The 15048-nt window shown below is 44.5% G+C and overlaps 1 protein-coding gene across 2 annotated transcripts in view; it reads right to left on the bottom strand.

The window, feature by feature from the left end:
- Window positions 1-7912: 7912 nt before the first annotated feature.
- LOC142583285 (beta-secretase-like) overlaps window positions 7913-15048 on the bottom strand; it is a 41106-nt gene continuing 33970 nt past the window's right edge. For both annotated transcript variants that reach the window (XM_075693692.1, XM_075693693.1), the window contains exon 11: window positions 7913-8333. In XM_075693692.1, the coding sequence (XP_075549807.1) occupies window positions 8143-8333 (191 nt within the window). In that variant the 3' untranslated portion in view covers window positions 7913-8142. The remainder of the gene's footprint in view (window positions 8334-15048) is intronic.

The following is a 15048-nucleotide window of genomic DNA, read 5'->3' as shown; positions in this document are numbered from 1 at the left end:
TTGCCCCAAGTTATTCGAGAGAGCAGCTTGAGGAGGTTCATGGTCTTCAGGCATTTTTCTTTAAGATATTTTAAGTGGGGAATGAAGTTAAGCTTTGTGTCAAGGATAACACCTAAGAATTTGTGTTCAGGGCTAACAGTTAGTCTTTCTCCATGAAGGTTAATGTCTGGTTGTGGTAGTACACATCTCCTGTTTGTAAATAAGACACATGTGCTTTTTTGGGGGTTCAACTTAAAACCATTCTTGTCCACCCACCTTGAGAATCTATTCAAGCCAAGTTGTAGCTGCCTCTCGCAGATGCTAAGATTGCATGACCTGAACCCTATCTGTACATCGTCCACATAGACGGAATAGAAGATTGCGTGAGGTAATACGGTGTGGAGGGAATTCATTTTAATAAGTAACGTACAGCACAGTACTCCACCCTGCGGTACACCTGTCTCCTGTATAAATGGTCGAGAATGTACGTTGCCAACTGTAACACGAAATGTCCTGTCAGAGAGATAACTTTCAATTATTCTCAGCAGGTTGCCGCGAATGCCCATTGCAGAAAGATCCCGAAGGATCCCGAAGTGCCACGTAGTATCATACGTCTTCTCCATGTCAAGAAACACTGATAACACAAACTGTTTGTGGACAAACGCATCCCTGATATACATTTCCATGCGTACAAGCTGACCTGTCGTCGACCTGCCTTCTCTGAAGCCACATTGATATGGATCTAATTTCTTGTTTATTTCTAGATAATGTACCAGGCGACTGTTTACCATCTTCTCAAAAACTTTGCATAAGCAGCTCATCAATGCTATAGGCCTATAACTATTTGCCAAAGAAGGGTCCTTACCCGGTTTCAATATAGGAATTATGATGGCCTCTTTCCAAGCAGAGGGAATGTGGCCGGACGACCATATAGAATTGTAAAGACAAAGAAGGGTTTTTTGTGTTTCAGGCGACAGGTATTTTAGCATTTCATATAGGATGCGGTCAGAACCGGGGGCAGATTTGTTGAAGGTGTTTAGGGCTGCCTGAAGCTCTACCATGCAAAAAGGTCTATTGTATGCCTCGCATTTTGTGCTTTTCCGGTCTAGTGGTTTTGCTTCTATTTGCCTTTTGTACCTTTGGAATGTTTCAGAGTAGTGCGAAGAGCTGGATATCTGTTCGAAATGTGCGCCAAGAAAGTTCGCCTGATCTTCCATGCTGTCGCCTTGAGTATTCACTAAAGGCAGAGAGTAAGACTGTCGGCCCTTTATTCTATTCACTCTATTCCAAACCCTTGTTTCGTCAGTGTAAGGGTTAATGTCCGATACATACTTTCTCCAACTCTCTCTTCTAGCTTGTCGCCGCGTTCTCCGACCCTGGGATTTGACCTTCTTGAAATTGACTAGATTTTCTGCTGTCACAGAATCCCGAAGTAAACCCCATGCCTTGTTTTGCTTCTTTCGCGCTATTCGACACTCATCGTTCCACGACGGAAGACGGCGTTTTGTGGACAATTCACTTGTTACAGGGAGACATTTGGAGGAGGTGTCAAGGAGAAAAACCGTAAAATATTCAACCGCGGCGTCTATGCTCAAAGCACACATGTCGTCCCAGGATAAAGAAGCAAGATTTCTGAACTTTTCCCAGTCAGCTGAGTCAGTTCTCCAGCGAGGTAATTGTGGAAGGCATTCATTACACATTGGTGTGCTTAGAACTACAGGGAAATGGTCACTCCCGTATGGGTTTTTAATAACTTTCCATTTAAAGTAAGGTTGAAGAGTAGGAGATGCAATGCTAAGGTCTATTGAGGAGTATGTTTTGTTTGCCAGATTGTAATACGTGGGCTCCTTCCCATTCAAAAGACATGCACCTGAGGAAAAAAGGAACTGTTCAATCAGGCGACCTCTCGCGTCGCAGCGCGAGTCGCCCCATAGGTTGCTATGTGCATTTAAATCTCCAAGCATAAGATATGGTTCGGGTAACTGATCTATTAATGTTTGGAATTCTTGTTTGTGAAGCTGAAAATGCGGCAGTATGTATAAAGAGCAGATGGTTATCAGTTTATTTAAAAGTACAGCACGAACGGCCACTAACTCGAGGGGTTTTTGTAGCCGTAAGTGTCGACAGGCTATAGATTTGTCAGCTATGATGGCTACGCCGCCAGATGATGCGAGGGCATCGTCGCGATCTTTCCGAAAAATAACATAGTGACGAAGGAAGTGTTTATGCTTAGATTTCAAATGAGTCTCTTGGACACACAGCACTTTTGGAGTTAGTTCTTTAAGGATTTCTTGGACATCATCGAGGTTGCAAAGCAGGCCTCTGATATTCCACTGAATAATTAGTGTATCCATATTAAAATAAATGTGCTATGTGTCAAAAAGAATGAATTTGATTTAGCTTACAGCGCCCTTTTGAGGCCCTGTAATTGGAGTTTTGTCTTTCCTGGAGCGGTCGACAAAGTCGCGCCGCTCCTTAGGCGTCAACTGCGCCTTCTGACTGGGTGTTGTGTCCATGGCCTCTTGAGAGGCACTGGACACGCGCACTTGCGAGCGGTGTGTTTTCCGCGAAGGCCTTGTCTCTAAAGACAAGGCCTTGGAGCCCACCGTCCTGGTGGTTGGTGGGCTTGTCTTGACCTTGGAGCTGGGCTGACTGGTGCCAGCACCAGCAGAGGCCTCCACTGTGGACAAATTCGGGAGAGGTAGGGCAGCCTTCGCTGCTCCCACCGTGGGGGCGGGTGGCGTTGCCGCACGCTCGCTATGCATGGCGCTGGCGTGCGTGCGAAATACGCAAGAAAGAAGGACTGGGTGCCGCTCACTCTGAATCTCGACGGGGCGCCAATTCGTGAAGTGGAGACACTCAGAATATTGGGGATGTGGATACAGCAGAATGCTGGAACATCTCACACCCTACAAAAACTAAAGGCGGTCACAGGAAACGTGGCCAGAATGATAAGGAGAGTGGCAAGAAGCAGAGACGGCCTAACTGAGGGAGAGACCATCAGCCTGGTTCACGCATTCGTAATTAGCCGACTCACATACGCCCTTCCGTATCAGGCCTTGACAAACCAAGAGATTAAACAGGCAAATGCAATAATAAGAAAAGCCTTCAAAGCCGCCCTTGGTCTTCCCGAATGCGCTAGCACAGAGAGATTCGAGGGACTGGGCCTGCACAATACTTTTGACGAGTACGCAGTCGCGACGTTATATGCCCAGAAAGAAAGACTTTGTTCTTCAACTCAGGGCAGGGAAGTATTGGCGAGGTTAGGCTTTCCCCTGAGACCCCAGTATTGCGGAGAGGAAACGGCACAGATAGACCGCAATGTTCGATCGCACATCGCGGTGGCCCCAATTTCTAAAAACATGCACCCCAAGTACCATCCCGGACGACGCAGAGCAAGGGCAAAGACCCTTCACAAACGTTTTGGCATGGGACCGGGGGTGTATTATACGGATGCCAGTCGAGCCAGCTCCGACACTTTCACCATAGTCTCTACATGCAACAACAACATAACAACAGCATCCTTCAAAACCGCCTCGGCATGCGTGGCAGAGGCTGCAGCCATCGCATTGGCCATTCAGGACGCCGAGCGCCAAACCAATTCGGCTGTCATATTATCCGACTCGCAAGCGGCTTGCCGCCTGTTTTTACAAGGAACGGCACCCAAATCAATAATCAAAATTTTAGGCACTCAACTAGAGGGGCACCACACTATCGTCTGGTGTCCGGCACACGAGCGACTGGCGGGAAACGCTAGGGCAGACCGTATTGCTCGAGGTTTGAACGTCCAAGCAACGGCATGGCCTAGCGACGACCTTCCACCAAATTCTCGTGACATCCTCCTACAGCAAAGGCAGGAGCGGAGACGTTTTGGACATCCTCACTGCAATTTAAACAGCGAACAGGAGAGGGACTGGCGTCGTATTCAGACGAATACATACCCCAACCTGCACCACCTACACAGAGTACACCCCACGAGGTTCACTGACGAGTGCCCGTGGTGCACAGACACACCCACACTAAAACACATCACATGGGAGTGCCCCAGGAGGCCTCCGCACATAGACAGTCCCATGTTACACCAACACCCACTAATGAGGAATAGGCAGTGGGAGGCATGGCTTGCGGACGAGGGTCGGGAGAGCCAGTTGGCTCTTCTGGACCAAGCCCAGCGAGCCGCTCGTGCCAGTGGGGCCCTGGAATAGGGGCTCCAACCATCGTGCCTTATTTTATTTACATTGAATAAAGTTTTACTCTCTCTCTCTCTTCCTCTCGAAGGGAAAGATCTCATTTGTAACATTCTCAATGCGGAAGATTGAGGTCTAGTTAGCTTTGGGCGTGGGAGTGGGAATTGTCTGCGCCCAAGATGACACTGTTTGACTATTTCATGAAAAGAGTAATGGGTCCGAGTTATGCTCACAATCCTGACTGCTTAGTGTATCAGGACCATCGCAGAATGTTAGACCTTGCACTTCGTCATGAGCTAGCTCATTCGGGTTGGGTTTGCTGGGATGTACATTGGTTCCCATGTGTACCGGGAACAATACGATAGTGTGAAAAGCATCAGGCAGTCTTTGCCTGATTATAGCTGTCGCCTCTTTCGAGATTAGGCCAGATAGAAAGGCTCGTATGGCTGATCTTGAGCCAGAGTAGATGTAATTAAGTACCTTTTTAAGGAGTACATTTGCAAAGGTGCTAAAACTGGAAAGTTTCACTTCTACTGCACGGAATGCTTGACATGGCTTGGAAGGAAAAAAGAAACAGCGTCGAAGGCTGCTATTAAGTCTGTTATAAAACTTAAAGGGGTTGCAGAATGCTTCTCGATGGCCACTTTTCTTCCTTCCATTGCCACTCAAGCAGCTACTTGGCTATCTCCTTGGCAATACATCTGTGGCAGCTGCCCTTTCAGACTAGCTTTAAAAAAGAATTGCTCCGAACAAAGATGACAACCCCGTGAGTAATACTTGTTGGGGGGCTAGTTGGTGCATGTTTCCAGAAGAGGGTTATAGCGCCGAAAAAACACAACACACAGCAAGCGAGACGGGACAGGCGCAACTTCCAACTGTTTATTCACCGCGTATGCGAATGAATATGAGGTTACCTCATATGAGGTTCACCTCATATTCATTCGCATACGCGGTGAATAAACAGTTGGAAGTTGCGCCTGTCCCGTCTCGCTTGCTGTGTGTTGTGTTTTTTCGGCGCTATAACCCTCTTCTGGAAACAACCCCGTGACAGATTTAACTGACGGTCAGTTGTATAAAGACGTTAGGATGAAGAATTCAGACCGCACGTAAGCATTTATGCTCAATGTGGAGGAGGTATCCATTTTCAAGTTATCCCAAGTGTACAATTTGACATGTCCGACTGACCATCAACAGGTTACCCACCACATCCGAATAGCAGGAACATTCTAATGCAATGTCATGCTCGTAGGAAGAGGAAGAAAGAGGCGGAAGGATGAACAGCAGCAGGGTAAGTGGAACGCTACGACTGACTTCAATAATCATCTCTGAAGGCTTCTGCTGAAATTTTATCTTCTTTTGCCCCCTCTCTCTCTTCATTCCGTCGCTCTCTAAATCATGTTTTTCTTTTTGCACTCCCATGTGCATTGTGGCAAACTTGTACCTGTTTAGCCTCCTTGCCTCTTCTCATCTGGTACGGTACACCATGTGGCATGTATGGACTTCATTTAATTAAACTGTACATGAAGGGACCATGGAAATTTGTTTTATCAAATGTTCATCTTAAGTGCATTGTCATCTATTTGGAATTCAATTTGAGACAATTCATTTTAAAGGAACTTGTCACTTTAAGATGACGAGACACCATATATAGTGATATATCATCGTTTTGTATGAAACATGCCAGGTTAACCTATTTTATATGCCTTTCAGCTTACAGTTTTCTAATTACGCAGCATTTTGTAAAGGTCATCCATAGTTTGACCATATGCAAATATTCCGGGCTTTAGAGTTGCACTGAAAGGTTGATTGTATATGTGTGTGGGAACCATCAAGTATCCAGCAGACGAAGTTGCCACTAAATATAATGTCCGACATAGTACTCCTGCAAATGGCAGCAACTACAGTATCCAAGACTGCAACCACTGGCGTGAAAGGGGAACCTCCACTGATCAACCTGGGATGCTTCAATTTGGTAGCTTACTCCCGATTGCTTAAATGACGTAACAGCTTACTAAGCTTTTGCTAATAGATGTCGATGAGCCATATAATGTCAAGACAAGACACCCCAAGTGTTCAAGATGCTTGGCACCTGCGTCCAAAATTTAAATGGCAACTAAATTTTTGACCACGACTGATGAATTGCAATGAAAGCATTAACAGATCATTCAGGTTGTTAGTCAAACAATTTGCCAGCCCTAATATAGTGTTCATTTAAAGGCACCGCAGCGAATATCAGGTACTCAGCTGTCGAAATATCAGGTGTCCAAAAGGTTTGCAACTATGCCAGCACTCATGACCATCACATGAGCTGCTGTGGAAGAGCCTTGTAGAAATACTTTGAGGGGCTTTTCCATGCATATACTGAGACTTTCCAGAAAAGGTTTGCAACAGTGGTGCAAAAGGCTTTGCATTGTAGTCATTGATTGCTCCATTTCTATATCAGTATGCTTACATTCACTGGTCACTTGTGCAAACTATGGCATGCTTTACCTACCCATTTGTCTTGAGGGTTATAGCACAATGTTCAGGTACAACTGCTCTGTCAAACGTGATGGTGGCATTTTGATCGCTGCATCCAGTGGCCTTAAATGTTTAAAAATATTACCACTGTTACAGACACTGAAATTTCTATGCATACATGCGGGAAGTCATAACAGCAAATCTGTTATCTGAACACACTTGCTAGGCTCTATCTATGCCTGTCAACTTATGCAGTAATCTCCATGATGCCACAAACATAATTGTGGCAAATCAGTTCTGCATTCATCTGCAAAGCGGAGGAATTGTTTCACGAAAGATAGGATGTGCAAATATTCTAAACTTCAAAATACTACAACTCGAATAGTCCTTGCTGTTCATTCCACATTTAGCTTTAGATTTATAGGACATCCAATTCTATTCAATATACAGGGTTAACAATGGTTAATGAAGTCTACGGGAAGCAAGACGGATGCAGGTCGCAAGTGTTTTGAACAATTCTGCTACAGGAGCACTGTGGTTGTTGCACGGAGGCACCAGTTTGATGCATGGAGCAACTCCATGAAGGAGCTTATCAATTTCCAGCCATTCATGCCTTTCCTTTTGGCAGGTTAACAGATTCTGTTTCATAGACGTAGGCAAAGCAATTTATTATGTGGACAATCTCTCAGTGGGTTACATTGCTCAGCACAGGAATGTCGGTGTCTGGAGGTACCTAAAGGAAAACTCGAGGTGCTTTGAGCATACGCCATCCCAGTGTGCACAGAATCTCAATTTTGTCAAAGACACGGAGTACTATAGAAAAGTCACTTCAATGAATGGGCGTACAAGCTCGCCTGCAATGCATGTGCGCTCAGCTGTCGAGACGTCACAATTGCCACATTCCAAGTATGCAATTACAGACTCGAGAGAACTGGCATTGCTAAGCTGGGGCTAGTTTTTTTTCCCTTCTTCTTCTTCTTGCTGTGTAGCTCATCTATGCAAATTTTGTTCCCTCTGGATTTCACGGAAATCCCAGAGTTCCTTGTGCTATTGCTGGCTACCTGCACGCTGCAGGTGACGTCGTCTGTGAAGGTAGCGAGACTGGCTTCCTGAAAAGAAGGGTGCATGGGATTTTGTTCGAATTTTCAGCTGTTCTCAGTTTACAGCTGCATAATACTTTGGAGATGAAGACATCACCATGCGGTCTGCACACCGCACTTGTCTCTCTGCAACATCCACACCTGGTGGAGGCCCTTTCCAGGGATATATGCAAGCTGAACAACACAGAATGTAACAGACCACCTTTATTGCAGTACAAAATGCGTTCCTAGTCACAATGTAAATGTATGAAAATACGTCCAGGTAAAATTGAGGTTAAAAGCAGCAACAAATAAAGGTGTGCAAAGGTAAAAATTGTAAAAGATGCAACTAGTGAACAATAAAACATTGGCACTGGCCAGACAAGATTAAGTGCCCATCAAAAAAGAAAGAAAAATAAATGCCAAACATACTGTGGCTAAATGTTGATAAGCCCCACTCCATCGGAAGATCCCCTGGACCTGTAAATACGTATCCTACGTTTAAGCCACAATAGCCCTACGATGACAACTGGCATGGCACACATGATGCATATGAAGACGATGATGTAGACAAAGACGGTCCAAGTCTTGGGACCCATTGTCGGGAGCTCCCAGACGCATGAGTGGCCTGGAAGAGACGGAGTAACACATTGTCTATTTGCATGTTCATCATCATCATCACCAGCCTATTTTACGTCCACTGCAGGACGAAAGCCTCTCCCCGCGATCTCCAAGTACCCCTGTCCTGCACCAACCGATTCCAACTAGCATCCGCAAATTTCCTAATTTCGTCACACCACCTAGTCTTCTGTCGTCCTCTACTGCGCTTCCCTTCTCTTGGTACCCATTCTGTCACCATAATGGTCCAACGGTTATCTACTCTACGCATTACATGTCCTGCCCAGCGCCATTTCTTTGTTTTCATGTAAATTAGAATGTTGTCTATACCCGTTTGCTCTCTGATTCAAACCGCTCTCTTTCTGTCTCTTAAAGTTATGCCTAGAAATCTACGTTCCATCGCTCTTTCAGTCCTTAACTTGTTCTCAAGCTTCTTTGTCAGTCTCCAATTCTGCCGCATATGTCAGCACCAGTAAAATGCATTGATTGTATACCTTCCTTTTCAATGATAACAGTAAGCTTCCAGTCAGGAGCTCACAATGTCTGCCGTATGCGATCCAACTCATTTTTGTTCTTCTGTGAATTTCCTTCTCATGGTCAGGGTTCCCTGTGATTACTTGACCTAGGTAAACGCACTCCTTCACAGACTCTAGAGGCCGATTGGAAATCCTGAATTGTTCCCTCGTCTGGCTATTCATCATTATCTTTGTCTTCTGCATATTAATCTTCAGCCCCACTCTTACACTCTCGCTGTTAAGGTCCTCAATCATTTGTTGTAACTCACCTGCTGTGTTGCTGAATAGAACAATGTCATCGGCAAACCGAAGGTTGCTGAGGTATTCGCCATCAATCCTTACTCCTAAACCTTCTCAGTTTTATAGCTTGAATATTTCTTCCAAGCACGCAGTGAATAGCATTGGAGAGATTGTGTCTCCTTGTCTGACTCCTTTCTTTATAGGTATCTTCCTACTTTTCTTGAGAAGAATTAAGGTGGCTGTGAAATCTCTGTAGATATTTTCCAAGGTATTTACGTAAGTGGTCTGTACTCCTTGATTACACAATGCCTTTATGACTGCTGGTGTCTCGACTGAATCAAATGCTTTTTCGTAATCTATGAAAGCCATATAGAGAGGCTTATTGTACTCTGAGGATTTCTCGATAAACCAATTAATGACGTGGATGTGATCCATTGTGGAGGATCCCTTCCTGAAGCCTGCCTGTTCCCTTGGTTGACTAAAGTCCAGTATTGCCCTTATTTTATTGGTGATTATTTTGGTAAATTCTGTATATAATAGTGGTAGTAAGCTAATAGGCCTATAATTTTTCACTTCTTTAGTGTCTCCCTTTTTGTGGATTAGTATAATATTTGCATTCTTCCAGTTTTGTCGGACCCTTGCAGTTGATAGACATTTCGTACAGAGAGCCGCCAGTTTTTCAAGCATCACGTCTCCTCCATCTTTGATTAAATCGACTGTTATTCCATCTTCTCCTGCTGCTTTTTTCCGTTTCATGTCTTGCAAGGCCCATCTGACCTCATCTCTAGTTATAGGAGTTTCTGTATCCTGTTCATTATCATTTCGAATGGAGTTCTACCGAGTCCTCTGGGTACTGTACAGGTCAGTATAGAATTCTTCCGCTGCATTTATTATACCTTCGAGATTGCTGATGATATTACCCTGCTCATCTTTCAGTGCATACATCTTGGTTTGTCCTATGCCAAGTTTCCTTCTCACTGATTTCAGGCTCCGTCCATTCTTTATGGCTTCCACAGTCTTTCTCACGTTATAATTTCGAATATTGACACATGTACTTAACTTTATCGGGCGACCACGTTTCGCCGCCTAACAAATGTTATTGCACAGCGCAGGACGCGCCTGCATGTAAAAGAAGTTTCTGGAATGTTATCGATGGTTCCGTCCACCGTCTTTCACCGCAACTTGCGTAATCTGATTGCATCTATGCACGACGCGAATAGTGTAGAACTTTGTGGAAGACACGCGGGTCCCAGCGGTTAATCTGGAACATTCGACGACCGATCTATAAAAGCAGACGCGCTTGACCCGCTGATCAGATTTTCGACGATCGCCGACAGAGTTCGCCGCTATCGTTGTGCTATATGTGTAGCCTGTTTTGTGGGCACAGGTTCGCCCAATAAAAGTTAGTTTTGTCGTTCACACTATTGCTACTGTGTTCTTCAACGTCACCACCACGTGACAATATCACTTATTTTCGCTTTGTTGATCAGTTTTGACAGTTCCGCGAATATTATCTTATTTCTTGAGTTGGACACTTTCATTCTTTATCGTTTCTTTATTAGGTCCTTTGTTATTTGGGAGAGCTTGCTTGCTGGTTGCCTTGGTGCCTTGCCTCCCACTTCAGATGCTGCCTCGGAAGCCAGCTTCGTTACAGTTTCATTCATTACCTCTATGTCATCATCATTATCTCTCTGTTCTAAGGCTGCAAATTTGTTTGCAAGTAACAGCCTAAATTTGTGTGCTTTTACCCTTACTGCCTCTAAGCTGACCTGTTTTTTCTTGACCAGTTTTACTCTTTCTCTCTTAAAATTTAGGTGAATCCTAGCCCTCACTAACCTATGATCATTGCACTTTACCCTACCTATCACTTCTACATCCTGCACTATGCTGGTATTGGCGGAAAGTATGAAATCAATTTCATTCCTTGTTTCACCATTAGGCCTTTTCCAGGTCCACTTTCTGCTGCTACGCTTCCTGAAAAAGGTGTTCATTATTCTCAGCTTACTCCTTTCTGCAAATTTTACCAGTACCTCTCCTCTAACGTCCCTAGAATCGACACTGTAGTTGCCAATTGCCTGTTCACCCGCCTGCTTTTTCCCCACTTTGCATTGAAGTCACCCATTACTACTGTTGTTAGGATCGGCCTGCAGGGGTACTGCTCTGCAAAACTATTTCAGCCCGCTGCACGTGCTTCGATCGACCCGTGGTGGTGGCGCCCTTCGGAGAACCAGCGAGGACGACAGCGCTAACCGACCATGAACTTCCTTCAGAGAACTGCGGACTACGGCGGCATTAATCCACCATGTGCCTCGTTCGGAGAATCGGTGACGGCAGCAGGGCAAGCCACGTTTGGCGCCCAACGTATTGTCGGTTGATTTGCCGGGTCTTCATGGTCTCTCTCGGCAGCAAGAAGAGCTCCCCTAACAAAAGGGTGCTCTGCGGTATGTGGGCCCCAGTATTCGTCACAGTCTGCTGACACTCGTGACGACTACAGGAGAAAGGCAGCTCTGGAATTTCGAGGCGCAAAACAATGGGCAACCAGCGGCCGCGCTGCGGGGGTCAGCTAAGGGAACCGACATGCCTTTCAAGACTCAAGATAATGGACAACCGGCGGGTTGACTGCGTTGACGTTTGACGCTGCGAATCGGCGGTGAACTGACGTTTTTTCCCTCATCTAGGGAACACGAACTGTTTATAAGCAGCTGTTGTCGGCTGCTAGAGGGTGCTCTGTGATCGTACTCGTGAGCTGTGTGCTCGTTTGCTGTATGCTGCGCCTTGCGTGCTCCATTTGGGAGGCACGCTAGACTGTCGATGTATCTCTTGTTTAAAATGTAAATACTGTAAATAAACCCTGTACACCTAGTTCCTACCAAGTTCCTCTCTATGACCTTCAACCCTTACAAATGGTGGCAGTGGCAAGATTGTCTGACAACTCTAATACTGTATACCGAGTTTGCACTTTCTCGTCGCTAATTCAACATCTTCATAAAACTGATCTACTTCCTCATCGTCGTGACTAGATGTTGGAGCGTAGGTTTGTACTATATTTAATTTATACCTCTTATTAAGTTTGATTACGATTACTGCTACCCTCTCATTAATGCTGTAGAATTCCTCAATGTTGCCCGCTATGTCCTTATGGATTAAGAATCCTACTCCGTATTGCTTCTTATCAGGGAGACCTCTATAGCAGAGGACACGGCTACTATTCAGCAACGTATAGGCCTCACCAGTTCTTCTAATCTCACTAAGCCCGATGCTATCCCAAACAATGTCTGCTGCCAAACAATGTTTGCATGTTCATAAACAAACAAATGATATGCGAAACTATCGTAAGCAAGGCTTTCCCACAAATCTATACTCGCGGACAACTTCCTGTGGCAATGAAGGGAAAGCTACGGGCGCGTGACTGCTGCACATGTGTTACGGTGCCAAGTAGTCCAGCAGCTCATGACAGTGCTTTTGGTTGCTCGGAACAGACGCTGAGTCGATGCAGTTTCACGTGCAAAGGTTTCGTGGTTGCCCAGATGCGGAAGGGAAAGGCCACAAAATAAGTAAAATGTTACATTCAGAGGTGTCTTTTATCTTATTTAGCTGTTGCTAATAAGGTGTCTATGTTTTCTCTTCCCCAGCTTAAACTAATGTGGATGAAAACGCAGGATCCTTTTCAGAAGCGCTCCCACTTGTGTGCACTTTGCCTCCGTAGCTTTCCCTTCATTGCCACAGAAAGTTGTCCGCGAGTTTAGGTTGCCCTAACAAAGATGGCCACATTCTCTCTAGCAGTACTGTTAAATCTTTGAGGTCATGTGCCTCTTCCGATACACGAAAACACCTGTTCCAGTCATATTTCAGGAATCTCCCGATACATGCACGTGCTCGCTTTTGCTGATTAGTATTTGGGTTGGTTGCACCGGCTCTCTGGAAATTCCTTAACTACTAAATGCACTTCACAATGTCGCCAGACTAGGGCAGCACTTCTTTTTTTCCTTCTGCCATGTTTGAAGGGATTTTCACACAGACATCATGGCGGCATTTTCTGCACATAATTTATAGGTGAAATTCCCGCGAGTTCAGCAAACTGGAAGACGATTTTAGTGCAGTAGATGAATATATTTTGCCTTCAGATGGTCAGCAAGCATCCTTGAATGAGAGAACTTTAGAAGAAAGCTGCAGTGGTCGCCACGTATCAGCTGACAAGTGCTGCCCTCTGGGCACGAGTTATGGAGCGCATGAAGAATAAAACACTCAACATTTGGTTGTCAAAGAGGTGTGCTTGTAGTCTCGCATGCTCCACACCTTCGTCGACTGCCAGCACGGCCTGACAGTAATGCCATGTGATATGGAGTCAGAAGTGGGATTATTATTATTATTATCACTGTTGGATTATTGTCATTGCCCTTACTTCACTACAAAAGTAATCGTGCTGACCTTCTGTTTCTTTTCAAACTCCTTCATGGTGTCCTCACCAGCCCCGAACTCCTCAGTTGTATCATGTTTCGTACGCCGCGCAAGATCACCAGAGAACATGGACCTTTCCACGTTCCTGCCTGTTGTCACCGGCACTCAACCATCCACAGAATACAGGGCCCTTATAATTCTTATTTTCATGATCTTGACATTCTTGATAACTCACTGTCACTGCTCTTTTCCGAGCTTTGAGTTATTCTGTCATAGTTTTACATACTTCTCCTTTCTCCTTCTTCTCCTCCTTTTTCTTTTATTTTGACTTTGTACCTTCCTTTATGCACATTTTTCTTTTTAAAATTGTTCTCTTTATTCATTTTTTAAAACTTATATTCCCCTGCTGTTTATTCCCCCTCCCTTTTTTTAATATATGCATCTCATGGTTGTTCCTGGGCATGGTAAATAAATGATTGATTGATTGATTATTGCTACGATTATATCTGCTCCACTTCAATTGCTTTGCACACATCACAGTCTGGCGAGCCCATGCGTTGGATACGATGCAAATATTGTCGCATTAAACACCGACGCAATGCCATATACTGAAAATCATACTAATGGTGCTGCTACATTTAAAATCACAGGACGATAGTTTGTATTTACAAATGAGGTAAGCATACTTGAGCCACAAGTGCAGGCAATGCATGGACTGAAAGCTCCAGAAGGGGTGGCCGACCTGAACCAAAAACAGTTTTATTTTCCTTTTGGTTTCACTCCGGAGTGAAATAAATTGAAACGTTCTGGTTTTCACTTCTGATTCAGTACCCTGTTCTGTAGTGCAGAAAAAACAGAATATTGACTTTAACAAATGTCTCCATCGATGTTCAACGCGCCGATCATGCAGTCACCTTTGCAATGTAATTTTTTATAACTTTTTCTTTGAACTTTCTTGCCAGTAGAGTTTGTTATGAACATTCCCTTTTTTTTTTCTTTTTCCGAAGCAATCTCTACAACCTGGGCCAGTGCTTTTGATTTCATAATTAAAAAGTTCCTACAGATTTCTGTTTGTATGCGCTTACTGACAAAGCATGATCCAGCAGGACTGTTCTAAGAAGCTGTAGAGTAATTTTTACTGCCAGGACATAGAAACCTCAATTTAATGAAATTGCAATTTAAAAAAGTTTCTTGCTGTCGGAATCCTACAGTTCTACCCAGATTCAGCTGTACTTGGTTTCTTAAACTTTTCTGGTGCAATTTTTCTCATTGAAGTAATAATTCTATGTTACATGCATCTTAATGATAAAAGCTGCTGGAGTTCTTGGCAATGAATCGAAGGTTTTTTTGTCACGAACTGCCAAAAACGTAAATTGTGTTGTAAGCAGCGCGTGGTTCTTCAGATTTCTCAATTCACAATAGTAATGGCGTGAAATGTCACCAGAGATTACTTGGAGACTCCAAAAACAGAAGATATAGGCCTAACCTCTGCACGATGCAACACATACACTTGTGAAAGTTCAATGAGAGCATATTCATCAGCACGAAGTCGAGAAATTATGTAACTGGCAT

Source organism: Dermacentor variabilis, chromosome 5 (genome assembly GCF_050947875.1).
Source record: "Dermacentor variabilis isolate Ectoservices chromosome 5, ASM5094787v1, whole genome shotgun sequence".
Taxonomy (NCBI): domain Eukaryota; kingdom Metazoa; phylum Arthropoda; class Arachnida; order Ixodida; family Ixodidae; genus Dermacentor; species Dermacentor variabilis.
Note: the sequence above shows the minus strand (reverse complement) of the source record. Positions and strands in the feature narration are given on the sequence as shown.